The sequence below is a fragment of the Heptranchias perlo genome, chromosome 16 (assembly GCF_035084215.1).
Source record: "Heptranchias perlo isolate sHepPer1 chromosome 16, sHepPer1.hap1, whole genome shotgun sequence".
NCBI lineage: Eukaryota > Metazoa > Chordata > Chondrichthyes > Hexanchiformes > Hexanchidae > Heptranchias > Heptranchias perlo.
The window spans coordinates 39,989,169-40,005,955 of NC_090340.1; the positions used below are offsets into that span (position 1 = coordinate 39,989,169).

The following is a 16,787-nucleotide window of genomic DNA, read 5'->3' on the forward strand; positions in this document are numbered from 1 at the left end:
TTAGAACGTAAGCAGCAGAAAATATATTTTTTTAAAGCTACAAATCCCAAACTGGCAAGTAGCAGGAAGTGACCAAATTGCTCCAAAATTTTTCATGTTCATTTTTTTCCCCAGCTGAAAATTTACAGTGAGAAATGGAATTTGTATACAACATTTAAGAAAAAAAAAATGTAAGAATGGTGAATAAAATGTTATTCTTACTCACAGTTGCCTGCATGCTACTGTAAGCTGTTGGAAAATATTTTCTTGCAGACCCTCACCCCTGAGGCTGAATATGGAGTACATGGCTGGAGCTTTGCTGCAATGGCCTTGCTTCCTGCCAAATGATGTATGCCTCCTTCCAAGTTCAATAAACACTTTTGACAACGAGACTAAGCATTCGCAGAGTGTGCCAGAAATTGCTATTTATAAGCCTTCTTATGTCAGGTTACAATTTGAGCATTACTTAATGTAAATAACTATAAAGCAGGAGTTGTTTCTTTGCATAATTTATGTTCATTAAGGTAATTGTGTGTTACTTCTTGTTCTGGAGACTGATTCTTCCCACACCTCCATTTACTCTTTTCACCCACTCTCAGGAATATGTCTCGATTTTTACTCTGAATGTGCAGACCCCGATTTAGGGATGGGATTTTCTGGGGCAACAACATTGTTAGTAAACTGGATCAGCAATTAATCAGACCACCATTTTGTCCCCAACCCTTACACCACTTTACAGTGCAAATGAATTATGTAGTCATAAAATCCTGAGGCAACAGAGAACACAATTAGGCAGAGGATGGGAAAAAAGGGGGGGGGGGGGTTGAAAGAAAAAAAAAACCTCAGGTCACGGTAGGCCGGACTTACTCGCTGGTCTGCATGTTCATTTGCCTGACGGGTACTTGCTCACCCAGCCCGAGTGCTTGTTGGCCCACCTGTCTCAAGTGCTTTTCCAGCTCATCAGTACGCTCCCTAACCCACTGATCCAGAGTAGTTTCTCACCCAATTATCAAACAGCCAAGTGCTTCCCAATCACCTCCTTGCCTTCTTAACCATAAAGGAGAGGGATTCAAGAGTGAACAGGATGAGAAGTAACAAGGCAACAAGCGGTAGGAATCAGGGACTGAATGGGAGTGACATATACACACAAATATTACATCTACATACATTAATCATAAACTAGATGTTATACTTTGTTACAGATGAAAAACAATCAACAAAAGAAAAAGTAAGCCGGGCACTGACCTGCAGCCTAACATTTATAAGCAGTTACAACTACCCTCTGATTGATTTTGCAGTTTGCAAGCAGCTAGAGCCTATTTACAGCAGTGGCCTTAAAGGCACAAGTCAGGTTAACATCTAAACACCACAGCTGTGCACCAGACCAAAGACTCCCTATAGCAATGCCACATGAGATCTACTAGTTATATAAAATTTTACAAAATATGAGGTTAAATAACTGTAGAGACTTGAGTTATTGGTCCATTTTTGTATTACATTTTTAAAACATTAAAATCATTGTTCTTTTAATATACAGTACAATCTAATTTTCATTATTCATGCAGTCCCTGGTGGTATATATTATACAAGACAAAAAAATTGAAACCATATGAAGAAAGGTGAAACATTAGTGAAAAAATTATCAACATAATTCAATGAGACATAATATATTTACAGAGAACGCTTGAAGCAACAGAATGGAAAGCTGAGTTTCTATTTCTTTTACTAAATCAAGATTATATTTAGAAATATGTGAAGGACAGAAATAATAGTGGCAGTAGTGCAGCCCTTTGGAGCTCTAATACATTGCACCACAGAGCGACAGGACATGGACTCAAGCCTGCGATCCTTCACATAACATGCATTTCTGACCTCAGCCAAGTGGCTTCCAGAGTGAGGTATTGAAGGACTCTGTCATGATCCATGGAACTAAATCGCTCAATAAATCATCATCTTCAGAAAAGGCATGAGAGAAAATTGGAAGGAGAGGAAAAAATTCTCTTCCAATTTCTCTCAAACTGTATTCTTTATGTAGTTGTGCTTCTCTCCCCAGTGGCACATATGATGCAAGTCAGAAGCTTTTGTTGTCATAATGAATAAACCATTAGTTTGCATATTCTGAAGCAGGTTTTAAAACAAACATTCCCATGCTCTATTGTCGACAAATGGGTTTCTCAAATTCATTAAAATGTACAATTATTGTTTGCACTAAATCTGATCAATTACTCAGATTAAACTTACTGTACTAGTCATTGAGCTTTGCATTTGAGTGTGACTATTATTTAATGTGTGATTTAGGTTTTCTTGATTTAAGATACAAAGAACTCCAATGAGTAAGTTGTTTTGACATTGCAAACTGGTGTGGCGATATTGTCAGGGACATAAATGGCCTTCATATACCAATTTGTCTAAAATTTACACTGTTAGCTGTAGAAGAAACAAATAGCAGAAAACAGATGCAGCATCCATTTCCATGATTAAACAAAATCCTTTCCAAGCTACCAAAGAATACGCTGCACTCAAACAAAGAAAATAAACAAGGCCCCAAAATTTCTACACTCATACACTTCTTTCATATTCTTCCTTACGACAGCAAATCACTTAAAATAGTATTAAATAATTCGAAATATTAGATACACATTATAGTACTGTTCAATACAGTATTCAATAGCCTTCATTGTCTTTAGTCACAAATTCCTCCACAACACAATAGCTTATCATAGGTCATAATATGAAAATGTTTTACTTACTTCAAAGCTTTAAGGAAAAGGCATTCTGGAAGCTCATTTAGTTGATTATGTTGTACATCGAAAACCTCCAGAGGTGTGTGTTCCAGGTGACTGGGGAGATTCTGAAGATGGTTGTGTCCAACCAACAGCTTCTGTAGGCTCAAGCTGCACAGTAATCTGTGGAAAGCAAGAGTCAAAATTTATTTTTCAGATGTTATATACAAGATGCATACAACCATATTCATGAGCTAGTCTGACCACACCCAATTTTCTCCCCTCCTATCCTGAAGGTGTTGGATTCATGCGACGGTATAGATACACAGCCACTGACAGCACTCCTGTACTTTTCTGTTCAAATTAGCAAAGACATGAATTTCTATTCCTAAGTTTTTTTTTGAGTGCTGTCCACCAAGTCCACATTTTCTTTGTACTTTGACCAAGCTTTTGGCCACCTATCCTAATATGTGGTTTGATGTCAAATTTTGTTTGATTACGCTCCTGTGAAGCACCTTGGGACATTTTACTATGTGAAAGGCACTATATAAATGCAAGTTGTTGTTGTACTGAAGGATATTAAAATGGAACTTGAAAGAAATTCGATAGTTTCTAACAAAAACGAGTCAGAGTTTGGACCAAGTGCCTTCAATGCAAATTAGTGTCCTTTCCTGCATGCAATTTCTAAAAACTGTAAAATAAGCTTGGTTCTGTTTAAAAGGTAGAGTAAAAAAATGAAGTCTTAGCTGAAAAGTGAAAATTACACAGATTCACTAACTTCTCTGCTAACAACTATTGTTATACATTAGTTTCTTGGAGAATAGCAAAAATAAATTCTCCAGGATCCAGCCACCACCTCCCCACATTATATCCCCAAAACAAACTTAACATCATAATTCACACACACATAATTCAGTATTTCACCAAAAATACCCCAAACTTATCCATAAACTTTCACATTCTACCTTCTAATCGTTCCAGTGTCTCCCAACCTTATGCAGAATCAGAGGCCATTAAGCCACCGGAAGGCAGCACCACACAAATCCACACCAGGGCAAGGTCTAACTCTGGACTGATTTATAGAATTAATGCACTTGCACAGCAGTGCAAAAGAATGCATATGCTAATGACTCCATCCCTCCCTATCTTCTGGTGTAGGTTTCAGCAGTTCTGTAAGCTAAATTTAAAAGGTATTTTGGAATATTCTTTCAGTCAAGGTTTTAGGTGTCAGCCTCGGCGTAGTAATAGCACTCTCTCCTCTGAATCAGATGGTCTTGGGTGCAAGTCCCACACCAGACTTGAGTACATAATCTAGACTGGCACTTTAATGCAAGACTGAGGGAGTGCTGCACTGTGTGATGCCATCTTTCAGATGAGACTTCAAACCAAAGCCCCCTCAGGTGGTCGCAAAAGATCCCACAACACTATTCAACGAAGAGCAGGGGAGTTCTCCCAGTGTCCTGGCCAATATTTATCCCTCAACCAACACCTAAAGATGATCTGGTCATTTATTTCATCGATATTTGTGGGACCTTGCTTTGTGCAAATTGGCTGCCACAGTTCCTACAATATAACAGTGATTATACTTCAAAAGTACTTCATTGGCTGTTAAATGCTTTGGGACGTCCTGAGATCGTGAAAGGTGTTAAATAAATGCAAATTCTCCTTTTTCTCTCTGTCTTTCTCTCTAAGTGGGAGATCAAAGAGACCCAAGAGAGTAACAGACTGAAAGAGAAAGGGGGTTATAATAGATGCAGGAAGAGATTAACGGAGAAACTGATCTAAACTACCAACTGGGTTAAACTAACGAAGTGCTCCACAAGCAGCATCAATGAAACCAGTCGGACCTCAGCTTTGCAGGCCCAAAGCCTGCCCCCAAATACTACCTCTCCATGCCTGCTTCAGCTGATAAATGAAGTCCTTAAGATAACTATAGAATCTTAATGAGGGAAAAAAGCAACATCAGCTCAGTATAGGTAATACAAGGTCTATGCCTTAAACTATCCACAAGCAATATCATGTGAGATCTACTGTCCTTTCCCACCTCATAGGTAATTCTGTAATCAGGTTATGACTAACATCCAGCAGCTCAAGTTTCTTGGCATCACAAACCCAGTCAGGTACAGATTCCAGTCTGTTTCTATTGAGGTAAAATAAAATAATTTGATCATAATGCAATAAACTTCTGATATTTACTTGAAAAATCATATTTTGCAGTATAAGAAAAAAATAGCCAATACACCAGCTTTCATGACCATTTTAAATTTACTAGTGCAGTATATGAAATATCTATACATATTAACTGTAGATGTACATACAAATAAAGATATCTGCCTACCTCGAGAGATCAAGGTGAACCAGTTGACCAGGAAGTGGATAGAGACTCAGTGTTGTCAACTCTAAACAGGCACCCAAAATAAGTTATTAAAACAGGATATCTTAAATAGAAATTCCAGTCAACCTCAATGAGAATACGAGTTGAATATTACTCTTATTGCTTACTCTACCACAACAGTCCGTTGGAAAAGCTGTACAACGCTTCGTGGCTTCTCAGCTGGGATTACAGAATGTACAGTGCATTGAACACTAAAAGGCCTTAAACTAATAAGGGGCTACATCCTCACAGTAGCAAATCATCTTGATATAAAGGAAACTAGTATAGAACAATTATGTTGCAATGTACTGTTGAGCTATTATTCACATTCTTGAGCACCAATTTCCTTTGCACTCTCCAAGTTTTCCTTCACTCAATATCTAAAATAATAGATTACAAAAAAATTAGTAGTTGGAGGTTACAAATGCAAAACACCTCTGAAAAAAACTTTATGAACAAGGCACGTGATAAAATGCTTACTTCTTCCACTAAGCAAATCAGAGAATTATGTTTACACAATTTTCCAATTTATTCAGAGACCAGGAAGGAAGAAAACTTTAAAAACCGGAAGGTTGGGGCGAGCTTTGGAGAGTTAACAAGATTTTTTGAAAAATGGAATTTAAAATTGCTGCAGCAAAGTTCTTTTATCCTTCCTCTTTCCTCTAATTTCAAGCTCTGTTCAGAACTGGAATTCACCCTCATCACTCTTACTAGGAGGTTGATCAAGAATGGCATTGCTGGTGGAATTCTCTATGCAATGGACAATCCTGTCTTGAAGTCAGGAAAAGAGTATGAGAGCAGAGAAGTTGAGGGAGAGGTGGAGAAGAAACATTAAAAAATCTGACTGGTGAAAATCTATTAAGGTGGTCCATTCTTAAACCTGTGAAAATTTAGAGTAATCGTTTTAGAAAGAAATCCAGTGCTCATTAAGGCAATAGCTACAAAGTTTGATAAAAGTCTAGAAGAAGCATTCTCAAACTTTTACAGTGACAGAGTGAATGTTATAAATGTGTACTAGGCCATTTTCAAAAAGAATCCTGTATCTAAGACACTGCTAACACTTTAAAGATTTCATCAAATTGTAGTCATTGATATGACAAGTTCATGTTCACAAGGGCAGCTACCTGGCCCCAAAACCACCTTCTTCTTATGAATCAGAAAAAGATTAATGCAACAATTTCAGATGCTTTTTTCTCACAATAATAAGAAATACACAAAAATATTGGTATGTCGGGATGAAAACAAAATACATTTCACTGGCTGTTTAAATTTTTCTCCTTTTATTAGAACTCCCACCACTCTACATAGCCTTGTGAAGGAAAGATCCTACTCCTTGACAGGACTGAAGGTTTTGCTAATACCATGCTTGTAAAGCTAAACTAATTTCTGACCTTGCAGTAGGCCCGACACCAATGGACCCCTCTTTGTGATGTCTAGCTCTTTGCCCAGATCCATATAGCCTCTTCTAAATTCTCACACACACACGGCTGCTATACTGGATCCGAGCCCCCAACTTCCACTTTTTTTCTCTTGGTAATCTCCAAGCCCTGCAATGCTCTCTTCTCTTTCTTTCGGCCATTTTTCCTTTCACCACTTCCTTCTCCAGTACCACGCCTCCCTTGATCCTTGCAATCACTTGGCGCTATTCCACAGCCAATCTTCTTTCCTGGCCATCATACTCTTGGGAGTCCTTTTGTATGATCAGTGTATTGATGGGTCTTTCCCCTTATATCTCTTGCCTATCAATTTTGCATCTTCCTATCTCCAGACATTATGAATGTGGGGCAGGCTTGATGGACCAGCTGGCCTTTGCCTGTCCGTCAATTTTATATGTTCGTATCTCCATTGTAATGTGTCTTGGGAGACTTTTTAAAAAAAACATTAAAAAGGTGCTATACAAATGCAAGTTCCTTTTAAGGGGACAAAAATTGAAGCAGACAGCTCATAGATTTTCAGCAACACAAGAACTGGATTTTTAAGCACAAATTAGATGGGGTTATTCATGTTTGTTAAGCTGTTGCAGTGTGCGGTACTCAAAGTTCCAACAAATCTGTAGGTCATCTGGGTCACAAACATGGTGACCCAGAAGTTCTACAACCAACAGTGCAAGAATTCAGAGCAAGGATGAATTCGGGCTTCAGAAGTAAATGACAAATAATAGAAAGTGACCAAAAAGTTAAAAATGTGTTGACTTACGGTTGGAGCCAGCATACAATGTCCTCAAAGAGAAACCACTTAACGTGAGGGTGGTCAAATTGTTGCGTTCACAATGAAGATGTTCAATACTTCCAATTACACTCAAGTCAAGTTCAGTCAGGAGGTTGTCTCGCAGATCCAGGTAAGTTACATGGTTAATAGCTTCGAGGTTGTCCATTACTACTGACCTAATTGAATTCAACCTAAGAAACACAGAGAAACAAATGTAGATGAGAGCCCAAAATAACAAATAGCACACTTAAGAGGGTTTGGTAAAACTAGAGGCCTGAAATTAAAATTCTAGGCCTGTTACATAAACAATAAGACAATCAGGATCACTTAACAGAAATAAATATGATTAAATTACAACCAACATTAACTTGACCAGGAGACTGTACTTAACTAATTTACAAGAATTTTTCAAGGACATAACAAAGTCAGTAGAAACAGTGATCTATCATATGGTACTCTATTTTTAACAAGTGTCTGATCAAACATCTCACGCCTTGTGGAATTAAGAGAAGCAAATTGGATCAAAAGCTGGCTAAGCAAGAATCTGAAGGCATTTATAAATTGGCATATTTTCAGCTGGGGGAAAAAGGACAAGTGGAATTCTCCACAAATTAGTGCTTAGTCTTACACTTTTCCTTCTGTTAATGACCAAGATAAGGAGGAATAAGGCAGGAATGTCGACAATGTTTTTAATTTATAAATTTTCATTAATCCTTTCTAATTTCTGGTGAATGCCAGACCTGAGCCAAATAAGATGCAGTTGAAAAGACTCAAGATTATTAAAAACACCTGATGATCTCTTGCCGTGCTGCTATGTGTATATATTTTCCAAAACAGCTGACGATCGAGCAGAACATGGGCAAGAACAAAAAAACTAGTTCAGAAAAAAGAATTCATATTTATATATAGTGCCTTGTGACCCCTGCAGGACATCCCAAACTACTTCACAACCAATGAATTACTTCTGAAGTGCAGTCACTGTAGACAGGTGATTTGTGCACTGCAAAGGTCTCACAAACAGCAAATGAGATGAACGACCAGCTAGTCTGTTTTTGGTTGAGGAAACATATTGGCCAGGACACTAGGACAAATGCCTGCTCTTTGAATAGTGCTGTGGGGTCTTTTACATCCACCTGAAGCACCGGAATAGCCAGAGGGCCTCCAACAGGAATTGAAGCCCTTTGTTCATCAGCTTGGGTCAGTTGGTAGAACTCGGAGTTAGAAGCTTGTAGGTTCAAACTCCCCTCCAGGACTTCAGCCTCGGTTTAAGGTTTCAACCAAAAAATAGCATCTCCAACGATGCATATAATTCCTGTTAGATCTGAAATGTCAGCACGGATCATTTGCTCAAGTCCTGCTGAACCAAACTGACAAGCAAAGAGCTACAGTTCCTGTTGGAAAAAGTGCAAATCTCAGGATTTACAATGACAAATACACTTGCAAAGAACAACACATTTACCATGTGAATAAATGTTCTTACCGCTCATATTAGATTTTCACTAATCCTGTTCAATTCCTACAATAGATGCATTTAGAAGCATTCAAGTGAAAAGTAGAGGGGGTGGCAGAAATAAATATATTTAACATTATGTCCTGAAGGAGTGAAGTCTGAAGATTTTATCAACAGAGACCAACTTCACAAATTGCTTGAAAGCATTCAGAAATGTCCACATCATTGTTGTGCAAAGATCTAACAGGGATTTTATAGAGTTTCAAATATTGCAGACATTAAGCATGAAAGATGTCTATGTGGTGATGAACCTGACTCATTACTATTCGGACGTTGCAAAAATCCCGCATTGAAAAATACTATAGCACTTAAGTATTCTTATATAGGTACGGCTTACCCTGAAAAGCAGCAATTTTGAACATCTGGACCATTAGGGTGATAAAGGCACTGTATATGTGACAGTTGGTAGTGATGGTGATGATGAGAGATTCCCATCAAGGACTAGGACTGTGCTCTTGCCTGATGCCACATTTATTGAAAACATCTAACAAAGCTTTGCCCTGAGCAAGAAAGCAAACCTTCAGTGTACACGTCACCGTGTCAAAAAAAAGTCTTGAGAATTGAGTTTTCAAAAACAATCAACAGGACTCTGCTCATCTTATGGCGGGTCTTCGTCCAAGATGCAAAGTATCGTTGGGGAAGTTCGGGGAGGTTTCTGTTGCAGAAGCTTGTACAATTATTTCTCCCTCCTTTCCTTTCTGAAGGAAACATTTTATAGCAGGGTAGTTTGATGACTCTTTAAACCTAAAACTTTCTGGTAATGTTCAGAAAATGCAAAATGAAACTAACAGAATATCTCAGCCATACATCTAGGTCACAACTCAGATTTTTGAGTTGGTAACAAGTTGCTTTTGGAATATATGCTTGGAATTACTTGTTTTTAGTGTCTATTTTCTGTGCAGTCATGGAAGTGTAACTAATCAATGGACGCTTTTTTTTTATGGCTTCTAAAGCTCAAGTGAATTCCAAACTTCTCCTGAAACAATTAAAAAAAACATTTTTACTTTTAATGGTCTGTTCTGTTTTTTTCTCCCCCATTTTATTAATATTAAATTAGTGTCTATATGTAGGACTTAATTTAAAAAATGTGTAACAATGAATGTGTTTCTTGTTTTTTCACAAAGGGAACTTAGTGAAAATAAGTGATAGACATAACTGATGCTTCTAGAGGAATTTTACTCTTTGAAAATTGCATGGTGTTTTGATATGCAGAAGACATTTTAAGACTTTGTGCTGCCTGTGAACTTCCAAGCTTCATTGAGAGATACTAAATGCAAAAGCACAATCATAAATGCTTAGGAAATAAAGTATGGGCTGCAAATGGGATTCAAAGTAATTGATGATCTATTTACCAGGATTCTTTTATAGCTCTGATCTACTGGGAAGTTTCAATTACTTAGAGGCCATTTTGATCATACCTGCAGACCAGAGAATGCAGAGAAGTCCAAAATTGAAGTTTGAGCAAACAGACAAAATAAATGACACAAAGATATAATGTATAATATTCTGGTGGAAAGGGGAAAACAGGATTTAAATGAACTTAAGAAAACCAGGGAAACAGGGTTGGGAAGATCAACTGGGGAGGAAGATTGGGGGAAAAGAGAGAGCAAATACTCAGTAATACAATATGTAAATAGTGTCATTAACATTGAAAATTGTCCCAAAGAGAGGGAAGGGGGGGTGGGGAATATGTATTTGCATTAGCTTTTTGTGAGAGAAATGTATTTTTCAACATTAAGAAAATAAAAATGATTTAAAAAGGCATACATCCTGATTTTTGGGGGATTATCTTTGATTGCACCACTTCCACCAAAAATAATCTGTGGTTTATTCATCTCTTAAAATGCTCTTTCAAGACAACACTGTTACTTGCTGAGAGCAGTGCTGCCATCTGTTGGTTACTTGTGTTATTGCAATGAATGGCTCCATGTTGCTGGAGAGCAAATCATTTACATTCCTACTGTAGTTAAATGTCACTCGGCTCTGGAACATACAGCTAGAACTCTACATATCCTGCCAATTGGTAGTGATATTCTACCCAAATTCCAATCAGTCATTCTATTCTCCAAATCAGTCCTGCCTCTCGGCTATGTTTTAAACTAGGACCAATCCAAATAGCAAAATAAATACTAGCATTTATATAGCTGCATCAAATCAATACATCTCACAAACAAAGTACTTTTAAGAGCAGTGACTACCACTACCATTATGTAGGCAAATGTGGCAGCTATTCTGTGCTAGAAACGTCCCATAAATTGCAATGAGATGAATGACCAACTACAACAACTTGCATTTATGTAGTGCCTTTAAGTAGAAAGACGTTCCAAGGCACTTCAAAGAGGCGATCAGACAAAAATTGATGGTGAACAAAAGATGATGATATTTGGAGGGGTGTATAAAATGTTCATCAACGAGGTACACTTTAAAGGAGAAGAGGGAGGTGGAATGGCAGAGAAGTTTGCAGAGGGAATACCAGAGCATAGGGGTAGATAGCTGAATGCACGCACACCAATGGTGGGGCAAACGAAGTAAGGGATACACAAGAGGCCCGAGTAGGAGGAACGCAGAGCTCTGGGGGTAGTAGGGGTGGAGAAAGTTACAGAAATCGGGAGGGACGTGCCGATGATGGGATTTAAACAAGATGATGAGAATTTTAAATTTGACGCTTTGGGGAAGCGGAAACCAAGGTAGGTTAGCGAGCATTTGGGTGATGGCTGAGTGGGACTTGGTGCAGCATAGGATATGGGCAGCAGATATTTGGATAAGCTGAAGTTTACGGAGGCTGGAGGATGGGTGGCTGGCCAGATAATCATTGGAATATTATAGTATGGAGGGACTGGATGAGCAAAAATTTCCTCCAACTAAATATTGGGAAGACCAAAGCCATTGTCTTCGGTCCCCGCTACAAACTCCGTTCTCTAGCCACCAACTCCATCCCTCTCCCTGGCCATTGTCTGAGGCTGAACCAGACTGTTTGCAACCTTGGCGTCCTATTTGACAGAGATGAGCTTCCGACCACATATCCGCTCCATCACCAAGACCGCCTACTTCCACCTCCAAAACATCACTCGTCTCTGCCCCTGCCTCAGCTCATCTGATCTGCTGTTGAAACCCTCATCCATGCCTTTGTTACCAAGCTACTGACTATTACAATGCTCTCCTGGCCAGACTCCCATCTGCCACCCTCCATAAACTTGAACTCATCCAAAACTCTGCTGATCGTAGCCTAACTTGCACCAAGTCCCATTCACCCATCACCCCTGTGCTCTGTCCTACATTGGCTACTGGTCCGGAAACGCCTCGATTAAAAAATGTTCATCCTCGTTTTCAAATCACTGCATGGCCTCGACCCTCCATATCTCTGTAACCTCCTCCAGCCCTACAACCCTCCGAGATCGCCGCACTCCTCCAATTCTTGCCTCTTGCGCATCCCCGATTTTAATTGCTCCGCCAGTGGTGGCCGAGTCTTCAGCTGCCTAGGCCCTAACCTTTGGAATTCCCTCCCTAAACCTCTCCGCCTCTCCTTTAAGATGCTCCTTAAAAATCTACCTCTTTGGCCAAGGTTTTGGTCACCTGACCTAATATCTCTTTACATGGCTTGGTGTCAAATTTTGTTTGATAACTTTCCTGTGGAGCGTCTTAGGACGTTTTACTATGTTAAAAGTGCTATATAAATGCAAATTGTTGTTGTTGTTGAGATAACAGTATGGATGAGGATTTCAGCAGCAGATGTGCTGAGAAAGGGCAGAGACAGGTGATGTTACAGAGATGCAGTAGGCAGACTTTGTGATGAGAGAGGATATGGGGTCGGTAGCTCAGCTCGGGGTCAAACAAGATGCCGAAGTTGCGAACAGTCTGGTTCACAAACTCGGAGGGGGATGGAATTGATGGCAAATGTATGGAGATTGTGATAGGGGCTGAAAACCATAGCTTCAGTCTTCCCAACGTTTGACTGGAGGAAATTGCGGTTCATTCAGCACTCGATGTTGGACAAGCAGTCTGACAACACAGAGGCAGTGAAAGAGTCGCCAGACGTGGTGGAGAGGTAGAGCTGAGTATCATCAGCGTACATGTGGAACCCATGTCTTAGAATGCTGTCACCAAAGGACACATGTAGATGTGGAAGAGGAGTAACTAATGGTAGATCATTGTGGGACTCGAGGTAACGTGGTGGCAGCTGGAAGGGAAGCCATTGCTGGAGATGCTATAGCTACAACTGGATAGGTAAGTTTGGAACCAAGTGAGGAAAAGACAGCTTAGATGAAGGAACACAGAATTGTATATCCAAGTTTCTATATGACACTAAGTTAGGGGACACAGTAAGTTGTGTAGACCAGAGCAGATAGTTAAAAGGGATACAGACAGACTAAGTGCATCTATGGCAGATGGAGTTCAATGTGGGGAAGTGTGAGGTCATCCAATTTTGGATCTGAGAAAGATAAATCGGAATATTTTCTTAATGGAGAGAGACCAAGAACTGTGTGGGGGGGAAAGGGATTTAGGCGTCCATGTACACAAATCACTAAAAGGTAGTGGACAGGTACAAAAGGCTAATGGAATGTTGGTCTTTATCTCAAGGAGGTTGGAATTCAAAAATGAGGAAGTGATGCTTCAATTTTACAGAGTCTTGGTCGGGTCCCATCTGGAGTACTGCGTTCAGTTTTGGGCACCGAACCTCAGGTAAGATATATTGGTCTTGGAGGGGTACTTCGCTGATTCACCACAATGACACCAAGGCTTGAAAGGTTAAATTATGAGGATAGGTTGCATAAATGTGGCTTGTATTCCCTCGAGTTTAGAAGATTGAGGGGTGATCTAATCAAGTTGTTCAAAATGATAACGGGATTGGATAGGATACATACAAAGAAACTATATCCTCTGGTGGGGGAATGCAGAATAAGGGGGCAAAATCTTAACATTAGAGCTAGGCCAGTGGAAATCTGGAACTCTTCCCCCCGAAAAGGCTGTGGATGTTGGGGCAAAATCTTGGCAGTTGCAAAACTCTGTACATGCTAAATTTTGCTATTAGTGCACTAATAAAAACCCTGCATTAGCACCGACAGGCTGGATTACACGCATCTGTCTCTCAACTTTTGCAAATATGAATTTCAGTTATAGTCATCTCATTCCTTTTTCATTTCTATTATTTTGATTTGGTACATACCCTACCAACATTATTTAATATACTATTCTCTAAAATAACAAGTGATTCATAAATACAGTAGCAACATCCATCAACCTTATTTAATTTCAGTCTTCCATATACACAAAAATCTCATCTCAGTAATTTAAGGGAAAAAGTTTTTTCTAATTAAAAAAAACTACAGTTTAATTATCAACAGACTAATCATCTTGAATTCAATAAGGGAATATTAACATATAGATCTCTTTTAAGTTTGAGTGAAATTTGCCATGTTCCTTCTCATCGGTATTTTGTTCTTTCTTGTCAATACTAATCTCAACAGATTGAATATGAAATGTGGTACCAGACAGGCTGCTTTGCTAGAAAATGTATGCATGCACAAGCAGCACAGCAACACTGCAATTCAGATATGCACAGAGATTCATGTCCGGTAAGTGGATTTACAGAGCCATTGCAATTGTATTTACCATTTCCTTACCTAAGATCCAGGTGTTTAATGTGAGTCATTTGGCCCAGTGTTTCCAGTGCCAATTTCTGTAAATGGTTTCCAGCCATGCTGAGCTTATCCATGGCTGTTAAAATCTCGCACACTGCTGGGATCACTTTGAAGTCATTGAAGGACAAGCCAAGGTGGGTCAGCTGTTGTACATTTCCCAATTCTGAAGGCAAGCTCTGAAGACAATTCCCATCCAGAATGAAAGTTTGAAGACTTAGAATGGAAAGAAATAATAAATCTCGATTATAAATTCTGTGTATAAGATAATTTGTTTCTATATGCTGCATGCCCACATCAAAAACTTTTTTTTTAAAAAACATATCTTGTCGGGCAAAAAGGTGAGGGGGGAATATCTGGCATGCCAAAGTTAATTTACAAACAGATTCTGTATCAGGATCCTTAAAATAATAAATTTGAAAAGATATAGGTGTCTTTTAATGTAACTCAAATTAAAAGAAAACTGATCCAAAAAAATTAAAAGACTAAATACCAATAACTAACAGTAACGGCATGTCTGCAGGACATTCTCAATCCATTAGGATTTGCACTATGATGGAGAAAATTGGTCAAAGAATATAAAACCTATTTCTCTCACTAGGTCCTGTTTAATTAGAATGAACATGTAATTTTCCACAATGTTTTACATCAGGTTCTATGAACACCAAGATACTGTAGAAATATTAAATAGTGGTGGGAAAAAAAAGGGAAGTAAAAGGATGTGAGAACTGGTGCATGGTGCAGTTGAATGTGCATTATGATGATTTTAAAATGGAATTTGTGCAAGCATTTCATATACTTTGAAAGTTTGGGGGGACATAGAGAAGGAAATTAAAATGAATTGGATCCACCAGATGAGAACTAGTGTGTAAAACTAATTCTCTAAACTGTTGGTTGTATCTCATATTATAATACTTACTTTTGCAAGTTCCCAATCTCCTCTGGGATGTTGTGTATCCTGTTACAGGAGAGGTTGACTTCAGTAAGAGTTGAGATTTCACACAAAGATGCAGGAAATTTTGTCAGTTTATTATTCGACAGGTTCAGGCTTTTCAGCTGAGTAAATCTACATTAAAAAAAAAGGTTAAAAAAACTTAGCGACGGGATTTTTCCAGCAGGCTAGTTAACTAGTGACTGCATGAATTTGTGTTGAATTTCAATTAAATAGACTTATATGCACATTATCTTTACTTGTTACAACCGAGTGGCTTACTAGGCCAGTTCAGAGAGCAGTTAAGAGTCAACCATGTTGGTGTGGGATGGGAGACACATAGGCCAGACCGGGTACGGACAGCAGGTTTCTTTCCCAAAAGGACATTAGTGATCCAGTTGGATTTTTACGACAATCCAACAGCTTCATGGTCACTTTTACTGTTACCAGCTTTTTATTTCCAGATTTAAAAAAACAAATTCAAATTCTCAAACTGCCATGATTGGATTTGAACTCATATTTCAGTAACACAAGTTCAAAGCCCACTGTAACCACAATGCTACCATAAATGTACTTGGTGTAATGAGTCCAATTTTGGATTTCATACATGGCAAAGGATATTGATATTCGTAGAGAAGGTGCAGAAGAGGTTGACCAGGGTGCTACCTAACCTCAAAGGTCTTTGCTCTAAGAATAGGCTCTAAGAATTAGGGTTATTTACTTTGGAGACAGGCAGGCTTATATGAATGAGGATTTTAAAGTGATGAGCCTCTGGAACAAACTGTTGAGACGTGGTGCTGAATGGGACTGCCCTCACCTGGTTCTACTCTTACCTATCCAGTCATAGTCAGAGAATCTCCTGTAATAGCTTCTCTTCATGCGCCCGCACCGTTACCTCTGGTGTCCCCCAAGGATCTATCCTTGGCCCCCTCCTGGTTCTCATCTACAGTCAATGACATCATCTGAAGACATGTTAAATTTCACGTGTACGTTGACAATACCCAGCTCTACCTCATCACTACCTCTCGCTTCCCCCCCACTGCCTCCGTGTTGTCAGGCTGCTTATGAGTCAAAATTTCCTCCAATTAAACATTAGGAAAACCAAAACCATTGTCTTCGGCCCCGTCACAAACTACGTTTCCCAAGCACTGACTCCATCCTTCTCCCTGGCCACTGTCTCAGGCCGAACCAGAATGTTCGCAATCTCGGCATCCTATTTGCCCCCAAGCTGAGCTTCCGACCACATATCCCCTCCATCACCAAGACTGCCCACTTCCACCTCCATAATATCACCCGTCTCCGCATCGGCCTCAGCCCATCTGTTATTGAAACTCTCATCCATGCTTTTGTTATCTCTAGACTCGACTATTCCAATTCTCTTGGCCAACCTCCCATCTTCCACCCTCCATAAACTTTAGTTCATCCA

At 39.2% G+C, this 16,787-nt stretch overlaps 1 protein-coding gene across 1 annotated transcript in view; it reads right to left on the bottom strand.

Annotated features, from left to right (window-relative positions):
• Positions 1–16,787, bottom strand: part of LOC137333698 (PH domain leucine-rich repeat-containing protein phosphatase 2-like) — a 146,194-nt gene that overhangs the window by 31,477 nt on the left and 97,930 nt on the right. The window contains exons 7-12 of the mRNA XM_067997996.1: positions 15,350–15,496; positions 14,416–14,646; positions 7,273–7,475; positions 5,041–5,101; positions 4,747–4,842; positions 2,730–2,885 (exon numbers count right to left, since the gene is read on the bottom strand). Of these exons, the coding sequence (XP_067854097.1) occupies positions 2,730–2,885; positions 4,747–4,842; positions 5,041–5,101; positions 7,273–7,475; positions 14,416–14,646; positions 15,350–15,496 (894 nt within the window). The remainder of the gene's footprint in view (positions 1–2,729; positions 2,886–4,746; positions 4,843–5,040; positions 5,102–7,272; positions 7,476–14,415; positions 14,647–15,349; positions 15,497–16,787) is intronic.